General features: G+C 39.8%; 1 protein-coding gene across 3 annotated transcripts; it reads left to right on the forward strand.

The window, feature by feature from the left end:
- The first annotated feature begins 815 nt into the window (after nt 1–815).
- LOC131455836 (E3 ubiquitin-protein ligase TRIM39-like) lies at nt 816–9,324 on the forward strand. 3 transcript variants are annotated; one of them, XM_058623669.1, is made up of 10 exons: nt 816–847; nt 3,984–4,212; nt 4,302–4,635; nt 4,743–4,838; nt 5,530–5,763; nt 6,124–6,271; nt 6,372–6,398; nt 6,818–6,882; nt 7,174–7,296; nt 7,723–9,324. In XM_058623669.1, exons 2-10 carry the CDS (start codon nt 3,986–3,988, stop codon nt 8,107–8,109), a joined length of 1,641 nt encoding a protein of 546 aa, XP_058479652.1. In that variant the 5' UTR covers nt 816–847; nt 3,984–3,985; the 3' UTR covers nt 8,110–9,324. The 3 variants fall into 3 exon arrangements, with proteins under 3 accessions (XP_058479652.1, XP_058479654.1, XP_058479653.1); XM_058623671.1 differs by having other exon boundaries at nt 5,533–5,763; XM_058623670.1 differs by lacking the exon at nt 816–847 and adding an exon at nt 3,660–3,734.
- Nucleotides 9,325–13,056: the final 3,732 nt, after the last annotated feature.

Consider the following 13,056-nt stretch of genomic DNA (forward strand, 5'->3'; position numbering starts at 1 on the left):
CACTGAACTCTCTGTGAAATAAGCAGACACTACCTCACCTTAACCATGTGCAATATTCCTGATAAATGTGCAATACATCCCAGTGCAATACTGCAATTCATCAATATATATGTGCATATATGTGTATGTGCATATATATATGTATATGTATGTGTATGTGTATGTATGTGTATATATACATGTGCGCATATATGTGTATGTATGTGTATATGTATATATATATATATACATATATACATAAAAAGGGTGCTGTATATTTTTATTTTTTCTACATCTTCTACATTTTCTTAATATTTTTTATACTCTGTATAGATTTTAATTTGAGGTCTACTTTTATACTTTTAATTTTATACTTAAGTTTGTGTTTCTGTCTCCTACAACTGACTCGTAGAACCCGCACAAGATTTCCAATGTGCCTGGACTATCTGTTTAAGCACAAATGGCAAATAAAAACCTTGAACCTTGAACCTTGAACAAAATGCAGGGACAATTTAGACAGTTTGTCCACTGTGACGAAGTACATGAACAACAAGGTCGAGGCTATAAGAGGTCAGAGGTTATTTTTGCCTCTTCCAAAGACAATGAACTCCAATGCATGTACATTTACATGAAGTTCTCTGTAGTGAACACTGGCGTCATTTTAGTCAATCATACATAGAAGGTTAATCATGACTGGAAGAGCTTGGGACACCAACCACTGTGAGGGATAATTAGGTTCGATGATGTCGTACAGTGACAACCAGAAATACCAGTTTGAGTCAAGCGTCACCTTTTAGGAAGCAATTTTTCTTTTAACTGATTCATTCAGACGCAGTCAGCCCAACTGTTAAGGACTATCTGTCAACAGGTAAGACTTTGTTTTTACTTAGTTTATGGTTCGCAAACAGAGATTAACTGCTACAGCGTAGACTTATATTCAGAGAAGGCTCGGGATTACATTTAGGTAAACTTTTTTCACTTGTCAATAAATTAAAATGTGTAAATATGTTAACAAATCTTCAGAGCAACAGGGATCCGCCAAAGTCCTGCGACATCTTCTTTTTTTTTTTACTTTTACGCATTTTACCAGTCATTACTAATTCTCAGTCAATCGCGAGACGTAGCCTTGACAACGGTAAATGAAGTCCTTAATGATGAATCAACTCTTTGGTCATATTTTTCTCTTGGCTAAAAAGTCACCACTGCATTGTCATTGCATCTCACCTTCGCTCTCTTGCTCGTTGCCCCACAGCGATTTTACTGCTCGGCTGTGATGTGTTCTGAGATGTGTGCTAGTCCGTTTGATCGCTAACTCTGGGTTTCTCCAAATATTGGAGAAAATGCTGGGTTCGGCTGGGGTTCATAATTACAGTTAATGGGTCGGGTCAGCCCGGACAGATTGTGCACCGGGCTCAGGTCCGGTCGGGTTGTTTTTTTTGGGATCCACAATGATAGATGACCACCCTGTGGCCTGCCTGAGACGGAACCATCTCCCGCTGCCCTGACTACAAGAAACTAGCTTCCTCTTCCCAGGACCAGAGCACCAAGGTAGCAAAATGCTTCCTGTGTACATTGTAATCACATCATTGAAAGGCTGTTGGCAAGTGATAAGCGATGACGAACGAGTAGATCTCGACAGACTAGAACCCTTTAAAGTAGGTCTTGAGTTAAAAAAGGTTGGGCACCCGTGGTGTAAGAAATAGACATGGGGATGCAGCGTTGAATTAACGGGTCATATGAGATCAGCTTGGCACTGATCCAGTCCACCTGCATTACCTGAAGATTGTGAATGATTCTTTGTGTGTGTTCCTTTTTTAATTGGTTGTGCCTATTTACAGCTGTCCTTTGATATGACTACTATAGATGTCTATCATCGTTTCTGATTTCACCTGCACTGTGTCACATTTCACAAATGTCTAACTGAATAACGATCTGTTGTTTTACCCTAAACATGAGGTTAAAGACTGATGCTATTTACAAAAACCCCCAAAACAAAACTTCAGACAGAATTTAAATGAATGGAATTTATGCAGTTTTTTGTGTGATATAAGGTAACATATTGTCTGCATACGGTGATATATTGCTTTTTTATTACATTTACTTCCTTTTAACACAAAAACACACAAAACTGCTCAGACACGACAGAAAAAAGACAACAAAAACACAATTTCTAAAAGAAAAAAATATACAAGAATGCAGGGAGACAGAAAGTAGATGTGTTCAATGATGTGGTACATGGATTCACCAAGGATAATGGAGATCTTCAGGAGCTGTAGCTTCATACTAACACCTGAAGACACCATAGCTTGGTAGAGGTTTTCACTTGTTTACCAATCAAACACCTTTTCACATTTATTAGGCAGCTTATTGGTAAATCTGTAGAATAATGTGCTGAAAACATTCTAGTTTTGGCTTCATTATACTAGATTCCATCAATCCATCTTCTACCGCTTTATCTTCCATATGAGGGTTGCGGGGGGCACTGTGCCAATCATCAGCATGACACAGTAATTGTTCACTATTACTGTTGTTGTTTTTTTCCCCTTACTTAAGAGATAATGGTCTCAGTCACAAGTTCCAGGTCTTGGAACTGATGTCAGTTTTGTAAATGATGTTCCCATTTAGAGATGAATACATGTTAAAAGATGGGTGCAAGACTGGACTTTGTTCTGCAACCAGAAGGCTACGTCCATTTTTATATGCAGTTTATGGTTTAAGCCAGGGGTCTTTTCAAAGTTTTTCAGGCCAAGGACTCTCAAACTGATGGAGCATGGGTTGTGCCACTGCCATTTATAAACATACCTTCTTAACTGATATCACCAATATCTGTCAATTCCTATTGCATGTTTTTATTAAAACATAAATGTGAAAACCACAATGAGTGATGGCCTTTTTGTGCCACTGCCATGCAGGAACGTACCTGATATCTTGCATACAATACTGAGCTGTTAAAATCACTGACAGATTCATGTTTTTATTTTAAATAGACATGTAGTAGGTACAGTGAATCCTCAAGCAATCTGTAGATGATTGTTGAAAGACATATCAATGTGTGGAGAAAAGAAATTGGTCGCAGACGCCTTGTTGAAGACCGCTGGTTTAAGCTCCGTCACAAGGCCTCTTACTCAAGATGATGGTCCAACACTATTCCCATTTTAAGGACAGGGACAGTGAATGAGAGAAGGCACTAGTTACCTTATTTACGACTAGATCATACCTTGTTCTCAAGGTTATTTCCATCAGTTCCCAGGATGTGCTATGTGAAGCACAATACAATACCAGATGCAGTATAATTATAGGCTGTAAAATGTTTTCATAGCAGACGTATGTATCTAAAACAACTGGTTTGTTTGTGAGTTGCTGGGGTTGCACCTGGCCTTGGGTCCAACTAAAACAAACACTATTATTTGATTCTCCACCTTAATAATTGTACCGATTGACAGTTGGTCTTTGATTCATATTTATTTTTGGCAACATTGACTGAACTAACCTAATTCACATGGAGCTTTTATGAATACAACTGATCAATCGGAAGAGTCGGACTGGTGATGTTTCAACACAAAAACTGCAATGTCAGGTTCAGTTTTTCAGTCTCTTAATCCATGTTTCCACAGAGTAAAACAGTTCAGTATAGTACAGTTTGTGTTTGGTACAGAACACAGAATACAGTATGGTATGTGTTTTTTGTGTTCCCATTAGGAATAGTACCAAAACAACCAGCCCCAACCATTCCCTTGGGTTGCCAGAGTAAAATGGTACAGTAAGGTCAGGATGGAGCTAGACTGGCTTCCAATGAAGCCTGATAAGTTTTTGTTCTTTTTGGTATTTGGACATATAAAGTCTAATGTCATCTGCATACAGTGATATTTTTGTTTTATTTATTTGTTCTGTATAAAAAAAGGTTTCTTCAAAAGTATAATCCAAGTAAATCAGGCTTTTTATCTTTTTCTGTTAATGTATGACTATGAAAGAGCTTAAGTATGTTGGTTAATGTTGTTTTTCAGACATGGCCCCCAAACTATCAGAGGAGCAGTTCCGGTGCAGCATCTGTCTTGACATCTTCAACAAACCCACTTCCATCCTGTGTGGCCATAATTTTTGCCTGGAGTGCCTGAAACACTTCTGGGATACGGGACACAAGTATGTGTGTCCCCTTTGCAAATACACCTTCAAACACCGCCCTGAGCTCAGGATCAACCTGGTCTTAAAAGAAATCACTGATGGCTTCAAAAGGTCTGTCTGTGGTCCAGTTTCTGTGTATACATTTGCAAACGTCTTGCAAACCAAACACACCTTTAACCAGATCTGTGTCAATTCAAAAGGTCTATGAAAAGCAGGCCCACCGTCAAGAAACAGCGTTCTGTGACTGACGTTCCGTGTGACGTCTGCAGTGATGACTCAACAGCGGTCAAGTCCTGCGTCGTCTGCAAGAAGTCTTTCTGCGAGACGCACCTGACTCCTCATCTCAGGGATCCAGTTCTGACGATGCACAGACTGACAGACCCGGGAACCTTCTGTCACCTCTGCAGAAACCATAACAAGCACCTGGGGAAGTTCTGCAAAGATGATCAGATCCCTGTGTGTGTGAAATGCACCGAGAGGGACCATAAGTACCATAATATCGTCCCCATTGAGAAGGAGAGCAATAAGGTCAAAGTAAGTCTCTACGTCTGTACTTTCAACGGCATAAACTGTACAATATATTGAATGTTTTGTTTATTTTATGGTTCTAAAGTGGAAAATAATGTGTTCAACTTTTTCAGAGCCAGGTAAAGAAGACTAGCGCGGAGTACGAACAGATGATTGAGGCCAGAATCAAAAAGCATGAGGAAATCAAGACGTCTGTGGAGCGGAGCAGAGTACGTGTTCATTCTTTACTTATCAGATACAAACTTGTGCAGCTAGTTTTTCCACTCGGATCCTTGCACTAGTTTGAGGTGCAGAATGTAAAGTTTGGTTACCTTTTTATGACGACTACTTTCGGGCCATTTAGCAGGGTCCACGATATGCGACGTGCACTTTGGCATATACCAGTATACCAGGGCCGTTAGCTCACTTTGATCATGTTTGACTAATTTCCCTGTGATTTGAGATTTGTGTGGAATATAAATCTAACTGTTAAACTTACACCTAAATGCTAAATCCGTGCCTTAATGTTTAATCTAAACACTGAATCTAAATCTGTCAAATCTGCGCTAAATGTGACCGAAGTGAGTAGCAGTGCAACAAACATTCTCTAGCCAATGACTTTCCAGGTGGAAAGGGAACTTGGCTTGTAACCAGCGGGTTGCCAGTTTGAGTCCCCACCAGGTCAGGATACCCCTGAGCAAGGTACCCAAGGAGGAAAGGAAAAGTCATTAAACATTAAAACTGGTTTATAACTTTAATAATTAATGCAATTTATAGTGCTACGTTTACATCAATAATAGTCAAGCACAGGCCAATCTGAGGTGATGGGAGGGGGCCCTCCCCCAAAATCCAATTCACCTTCGGGCCCCATAAATATTTTGGCCCGCACTTTATTGATATGGATCTATGCATTTTTCACAGCAGCAAAAAGCACAGGAGGTACAGACAAGCGTCCAGGTCTTCACCAAAGTGATAAGCGCCATCGAGAGAAACCAGGCTCTGCTGATCGAGGAGATTGAGAAGAAGCAGGAGGAGGCGGAGAGGAGAGCGGAGGAGAGCGTGAAAGAGCTGGAGCAGGAGATCCGTGAGCTCGAGAGGAGACGCAGCGAGCTGCAGGCGCTGGAGAACAGCGACGACCCACTTTACCTTCTGCAGGTGAGTCCTGCACACACAGACACGCAGACATCACATCACTCTGTAAAACTGAACTCACAACCTCAGACACCAAAGGGCAAGTAACTGTCCAAAACTGGATGGCTTAACACCATCACATATCCAACCACCAGGGCTCAGAATATCAAGTGTCCACACATGGAAAAGCAGATTTTCAAGTCCTGTATGATTTGAAATATGGTCAATAATCTTATTAGAAATCAGTTACTGAGGTACAATTCTGAAAATCTTCAACATTTTGTCAGCCAGGATCGGACACGTTTGAGTAGATGAGTAATGAGTCGAAATATTTGGGTTTTTTGGCTCACAATTAATCTTCTTTTCGCCTCCTTTTCCTTTCAGATGTTCCCACAGATGAGTTCCCCATTGGCCACCAGGGACTGGTCGGTGGTCACGTTCCACTCCGACATCCACATCGGACAAGTGAGGAAAGCATTTTCCCAGCTGGTGGAAGTCTGCCAGACACTCGAAAACAAACTGTTGGGAGATGGTCAGTGAATTAGAAACCCACCAATTCCTGAAACAGCACTTGAGTAGTGTTTAATCTTCATGAAACACAAATGACTTTATTTCTTTCTTCTCTTTTGCAGAAGTGGACAAGATAACTCAATATGCAGGTACAAGTTTGGATCATAATTAATATAGATTTTGCTCTAAACCCCTTATCTCCAGTGAAGGACAATCTTAACGCTTCAGTATACCAAGACATTTTGGACAATGCTATGCTTCCAACTTTTTGGCGCTTTTGACCATTATACAGTTGTGAACCCCTTTGTTTTTAGCTGCTATGTAAATGCCAATATTAATTTTGTTTTTTATACTGCAATTATTGTAGTAAAATGTACACATTTTTGCAAACCCCATATATATTATAAATGACAATAATAATAGTATATTTAAATGGAATTGTTTTAAATGTGGTTAAAAAAACTAAAGTATAGTCTCTGTATTTTTCTGTGTTTTTATTCCTAATGGAAGTCCTTTTCCTCCAAGAATTAAATCTTAACCTGTTTTTTTTTTTGTTTTTCTTTTTTAGTGAATGTAACTTTGGATCCTGCGACCGCTGCCGGCTGGCTGAGTCTGTCCGCGGACAAGAAAAAGGTAGAGGTGAATCATAAACTGTATATAAAGTTGGATGATGTAACGGCTCCTCAGAGGTGAAAGTGTAAAAAGCCTGATCGCCCCCTGGTGGCTGGCTGTGGTATGGGTCCTGAATGGATGAAAAGTCAAAGTAAAGGTGACATGGATGTGTTATTTTTGAAGAAAACATCGAGATTAGCAGCTATAAAATAACTTGTATTCGGTTTGGTGTTATTCTATCACTCTATCGCTATTCTAATGTACGTACAATAAACATGAAATCATGTTTTTCTTGTGGATAATGATCCACAGGTGAGCATTAGCAACCGGCCGAGGAAACTCTTGCTCCCCAACGAGCCGCGCAGGTTCGACTCATGCGTCTCCGTTCTGGGGAAACAAAGCTTCACCTCTGGGAGACACTATTGGGTTGTTCAGGTAAGAACTCGGGTCAATTCTAAGCATTGTTTAACAGTCAGTCCCTCATTGGTTCTTATTTTCGGCTTTTAAGAACACAAAGCTCTAGAAAAAAAGTAATTGGCACAAAAATTGCAATTATTTCCACACAAAAAAAATTAGGTCACAATTAGGTCAACTTTACTGCTATTGCTATTGCTATGTCTTCATTTTCAGAGAATTGACAACTCTGTCAAACGTAAGTCTTCATCGCCCCCCTGTGGACGTTAAGGTCCAAATAGGATGCAATCTCCCGTTCATTCACAACGGGGCTTTGTGCTAATGCGGAAATGGACCAAATTTACGTCATGTGGAGGATCGCCAAACTCTCTGCGACTTCCGGACGCGGATAAGTAAGACCCGGGTTTTTGCTGGAATTTGATCTTGATTTTCTCCACTGTGTTGTAGGTCGGAGATAAAACAGATTGGGATCTCGGCGTCGCCAGGGAGTCCATTAACACGAAGGGGGCCATCACGGTGCGCCCCGACTGCGGTTTCTGGGCCATCTGCAGGCGCAAAGGTGGCAGCCTGAGCGCCTGTGCCGGCCCCTCCGTCACCCTCAACCTCCAGGAAACGCCTCAGAAAGTGGGCATATTCGTGGACTACGAGGAAGGATCCGTGTCCTTCTTCGACGCGGAGGCAAAGTCTCACGTCTACACCTACAGTGGCTGCACCTTCACCGAGCCCCTCTACCCGTACTTCAACCCGTGTCTCCACGACAACGGGAAAAACACCGCCCCGCTGGTCATCTGTCCAGTGGAGGTTTATTACCCTGACCACGAGGCAGTGTTATGAGCACGTCAGACTTCCACATTTGCATTTCCGTTTTGCTGTCCAGAATGAATTACCTGAGCAATTTTGGATAATCTGGCCAAATGATCAAACAGCCGTGATGGCAGATTATTGTCGAACGCTGTCGTTCACACAGCTGACCTCACTTTAGCTGCTCATTTTGGACGGTGGTCACAGCATTGGGTCAGAAGCGTAGACTGTGTATAAAAAAGTCGACGTAGTCTTGTGGTTTGCTGCCTGAGGGCAACCCCCGGAAATAAGAATACAGGAACAGCCAATAGGGGGCGCCTCTTGTTCTCTCTTGGTTTATGACGTCAGTCAACATTTTCCTGGCTATTTAATGGAACGTCAGCATTGGGGCCGACTTTGACGTGATTCCGGAGGCTCTAGAGCAGCCTTTCTCGAAGTGCGGTCCGTGAGCAACTCCTAGTGGTCCGCGAGGTGACGAGCATGTAACATATCATGTTTAAAAATGTAAAATGTCAGTGTTTTAATTTCAGTGTTTCTCAAACTGCCTGTGACATATATGTGTTGTTTTCAATATCAAACTTGCGAACTTTGGGGCTGTTTTGAGTTAGGTGGTCCGTGAGTGGTTTTTTTATGGGTTAAGTGGTCCTTGGTCTGAAAAAGTTTGAGAAACACTGCTCTAGAGGATCGGAGTTCAGATTCTTTTTGGGCGATGTCATGACCAGTTAGCTACAAGGTCGTGAAATACTAATCGAAGTCTCTTTCTTCATTTTTTTCTGCAGAACTGTATATTGACACACATTTTTGGGATCATACATGTATGTGAGTGGACAACTCAGCCATGTTTATATCGCCGGGGAACGGCTGAATATTATCTCTTATTTATACTCGTAAAAATAGTCTTTTTAACATACTATAAATGTTTGACTTTTTGATTTGCATATACGTGTTTGGTTATTTTGAGAACAGTGTGACGTCACACGTAAAATGTGCGATTGATTGTTTTTCCAGTGAAATACTTGACATATTTAAAAGTACTTAGCGAGCCGCTTTAAGGGGAACTAATTGAGAACGATATAACAGACATTATTTGTACTAAATGTGTATGGGTTGTTGTTTTTTGTGTGACATGTTTAAAAAAGGATATTATCATCACATAATCCATCCATCCATCCATTTTCTACCACTTTATCCTCAAATCATCAAATAATGTTACTTTAATTATTGCTCCACTTTAATCCAAATGTTTTATTGTTCGTTTTTTTTTACACTGTAAGAAGGTGACATGTTTTCTCAGGGTGAGAATTTCATATTTTGCACAAACTAAATAAACTTTGTCAAAACAAGAGTGTTTTATTGATATGGACGTAAATCGTATCTGTCTGTCTGCCTGTCTACCTTCTTTCCTCCCTCCCTCCCTTCTTTCCTGGCACCTTCCCTATCTACAGACCCCAAAGTAATTAGCTCATGATGATTAAGCAGAAGACAAACACCTGTCTTGTTTCCCCCAAATCACTTTGTCTAATTAAATCACCTGTGAGCTCATCATCAACATCAAAACCAGTGTTTGCCTGTTGACTGTGAAGCTGCTGCTTTAAAACTCCCAAATCACTGGTGCTTTTTTGTTGGACAAATGGAGATTTAACCATCGCTGCTGTGGAACTCTCTCTGATGTCTGACACGCTGCATCCTTGGCGTCTTTAAAGGTACAGTGTGTTAAATTGATCGACATTGGTATTGTGCCAGAGAACCTGTGGAGCCTTCAGTTTGTGAAGTTACAGTAAAAAAAGAAATAAAAATAGTTTCAAGTTACAAAAAAATGGCATAAATGTGAAGTTACATTAAAAAAAACTGTATTTATGATAGTAATATATGGCATAAATGTGAAGTTACAGGTGTTAATTATCAACACACTTAATCAGTTAAAAATAAAATTAAAGCGGCTGTGAACCCAAATGCTCACAAGGTGGCGCTGGTCACCAATAAATACCTCAGCTTTGACGCAGCGATCTCACAAACCACTGCTCTGTCACAGCTTCATGATTTACTGCAGGTGACATGAACACATGACTCTGCTGGTATTGCACAATATACTGGCCGCTTTATTAGGAACACTTGACTAATAATAGAGTAGCACGATCTTCTGCTGTTGCATCAGCTTCCAGGCTCAACACTCAATCCTTTTTTGCTTCTCTCCTGACTTCCAATCAGACATTTTCTGCTGCTCAATGAATATTTTATCCTTTTTTTTTGTACCAAAATCCCAGTCGATCAGCAGCAATACTCATGTCTTGTTCAGAGTCAAATCTCTTTAACCATTCTGATGCTCAGTTTGTGATTGGCTGCTGAGATATTTATAGCAAGTAAACAGGTGTACCTAATAAAGTGGCCTAACTGCCTTGAGTGCTTTAGCTCCTATTTGTTAAGTGTTTTCTGCCCATGAGAGAGTTTTAACTGGAAGTAAGTGTTAGCTCCCCCTTTTTGTGGAGAACCAGCATTACACCAGCACTGACTTCAGCCACTGAACTTAAGGCTCACTAACTTGAGACAACTTTTGATGTGGTTGATGTGTCGCATTCATCCTTCCCCTAATTATATCGTTTGTGCTCTATCTATACATATATATGTGTTTGTGTGTGTTCATACATACATACATACATACATACATACAATATATAATAGTACAAATGTCTTGTCTGAGAAAATCACCCTTGAGTGTTTTATAATTAACATTCATGTGCTCCTCAGTTTCTGTTGCTGTCGGTCATGTGGGGAAACAAAGGCTGTTTCATCTCAGCACCATCAATTCATGGTATGTGTCTACACAGCACAGCACAGTAAGGCTCATTCTGGAGTTAACGAAAAACAACAAGTTGTACAATCAGGTGACTGTACCCTTGTGAAAAATTAGCTCTAGTTATTTTATCTTCAATTGGAAAACCAGGGTGAATGAGAAGATTTTGAACTCCACCTTTTCTAAAGTGATTTGTGATTTTGTGAACCACACAAAGTTCACAGCTAGCACAGTTAGCCGATATTTTCAATTAGCATGAGGTTTGCAGCAGAAAATAAATAGTTGATTGGGTCAGTGTTGTATCCACTGCTCTTTCGCTTGTAATGATGATAATATAATACGCAGATGTTGTGTATATACACAAGCAAAACACCTGACCAGACTCTATAGCTACTTCAAATTCACTCAGTTGGTATTTCTTTAGATATTTTGTGTCTCTAGTAAAGTTTCTATGGTTATTTTCTGCTTGTGCACTCAGAGATGATCTTTGTTCCATACCTTGGGCGTAACGAGTGGTTATTTTAAGACACTCTTGCTCGGACAAAAGACATCTCACAGCTTGAAGATGACTTCATGCATTCATGAAGAAATGTGTTTGTTTTAAGTTGGTGAATGCCAGATTCTGTTGTATTGTTTTCCGCTCCTTTTTAAGAAGAAAACACAGATGTAGGCCAGGAAAAACATTGTTACCCACTAAGAATATTACACCTTTTCTTGGAATATAAGTTATTTACAATATCATACTGTAAATTTAAGTGTGAATATTTAAAATAAAACCATATATTATGTTTTACAGTAAAATTCCTCCTATGTTTGGCTATTACACAAAACTACACAAGTGTTTTGTAATGCAGTATTACAGAATTATGATTAGTAACTCCAGAATGAGCCTTTTATGTTTATATGTCAAGAGCAGGGGCCACCATTTTGGACCACACCTAGTTTTTACAGTAGCCCACAAAGGACAAACTAATCTTAATATTTTGAGGCTACGCAACTTTATAAGTTATAAGTCTTATTGACGCAGCAATTCAACCTCATATCACAGTGAAGAGCTGAAACGTAAGCAACTTCATCAACAGATATACAGATGCTCCGTTTCCCAAGTAAAAATAGCACCAGATGTTTTAAACCAGTTTAACGGATTCTTTAAATGGCTTCATGTCTCCAGGCAAGAATCACTGCTCTGTCTGTTGTGGCCTCGGTGCTTGGTTTGCTGCCATCTCACTGTCAGTCAGCTAATTAAAAAAGTTATATTGTAGTACTGTATTTAACCACTCCAAAGAAAACAGAAAACCTGTGTACTATTGTGTAATAGCCAAACCTAGAGTAATTTTACTGTAAAACATAATATATGGTTTAATATTTTAAATAATTGCACTTAAATTTACAGTAAGAAAATGTGTAATATTCTTAGTGGGTAAGCATAAGAACACATCGGACGCTTTGTTGTCTGTCCTTTGTACCACTGAGTGTATAAACACTTCATGAGGTATGTTTTGATATGTAAACAAGTAGCCGTTAAGTGTATTTGAAGTAACTACAGAGTCGGATCAATTGGTTTTTAATGTATATAGACAACAGTGTCATCTGCGTATATGAACATCATTACAAGCTAAAGAAGAGCAGTGGATGGAACACTGACCAAATGGTGCAAACCTAAACCAAATTGAAAATTGCCAGCTAACTGCGCTAGCTGTGCAGCAGTCACAATGTTTTCCCTGACTACGTAGACCTGTGTTTTTATCTGAAAGGAGTGGAAAACAAAACAACAAAAACTGGCATTCACCAACTTAAAACAAACACTTTTTTATGTCATCTTGTCTTTTGTCAGCGTGAGAGTGACTTAAAATACTTCATAATAATATTTATTTTCCACCGTTTTGGACCACGCCTAGTTTTAACAGTAGCCCACACAACGCAACTTGAATTTCATCATTGCATATTTAAATACATCATATTGATGCAGAAATCCAACCTCGTATCACAGTGAAGAGCTAGAACGTAAGCAACTTCATCAACAGAAACAGATGCTACGTGTCCTATGGTAAAAGTAAAAATAGCCCCAGATGTTTTAAACTAGTTTAACAGATTCTCTAAATACCTTTATGTCTCCAGTCATGAATCACTGCTCTGTCTTTTTTGGCGTCAGTGCTTTGTCTGCTGCCATCTCACTGTCAGCCAGTTAA

Source organism: Solea solea, chromosome 3 (genome assembly GCF_958295425.1).
Source record: "Solea solea chromosome 3, fSolSol10.1, whole genome shotgun sequence".
NCBI lineage: Eukaryota > Metazoa > Chordata > Actinopteri > Pleuronectiformes > Soleidae > Solea > Solea solea.

What these genes read in the sequence shown, in the direction of transcription:
- LOC131455836 (XM_058623669.1), top strand. Translation starts at nt 3,986, where the DNA reads ATGGCCCCCAAACTATCAGAGGAGCAGTTCCGGTGCAGCATCTGTCTT. An exon ending in CGTCTGTGGAGCGGAGCAGA is followed by an intron (nt 4,839 to 5,529) that starts GTACGTGTTCAT and finishes CATTTTTCACAG; the next exon opens with CAGCAAAAAGCACAGGAGGT. An exon ending in CAAGATAACTCAATATGCAG is followed by an intron (nt 6,399 to 6,817) that starts GTACAAGTTTGG and finishes TTTCTTTTTTAG; the next exon opens with TGAATGTAACTTTGGATCCT.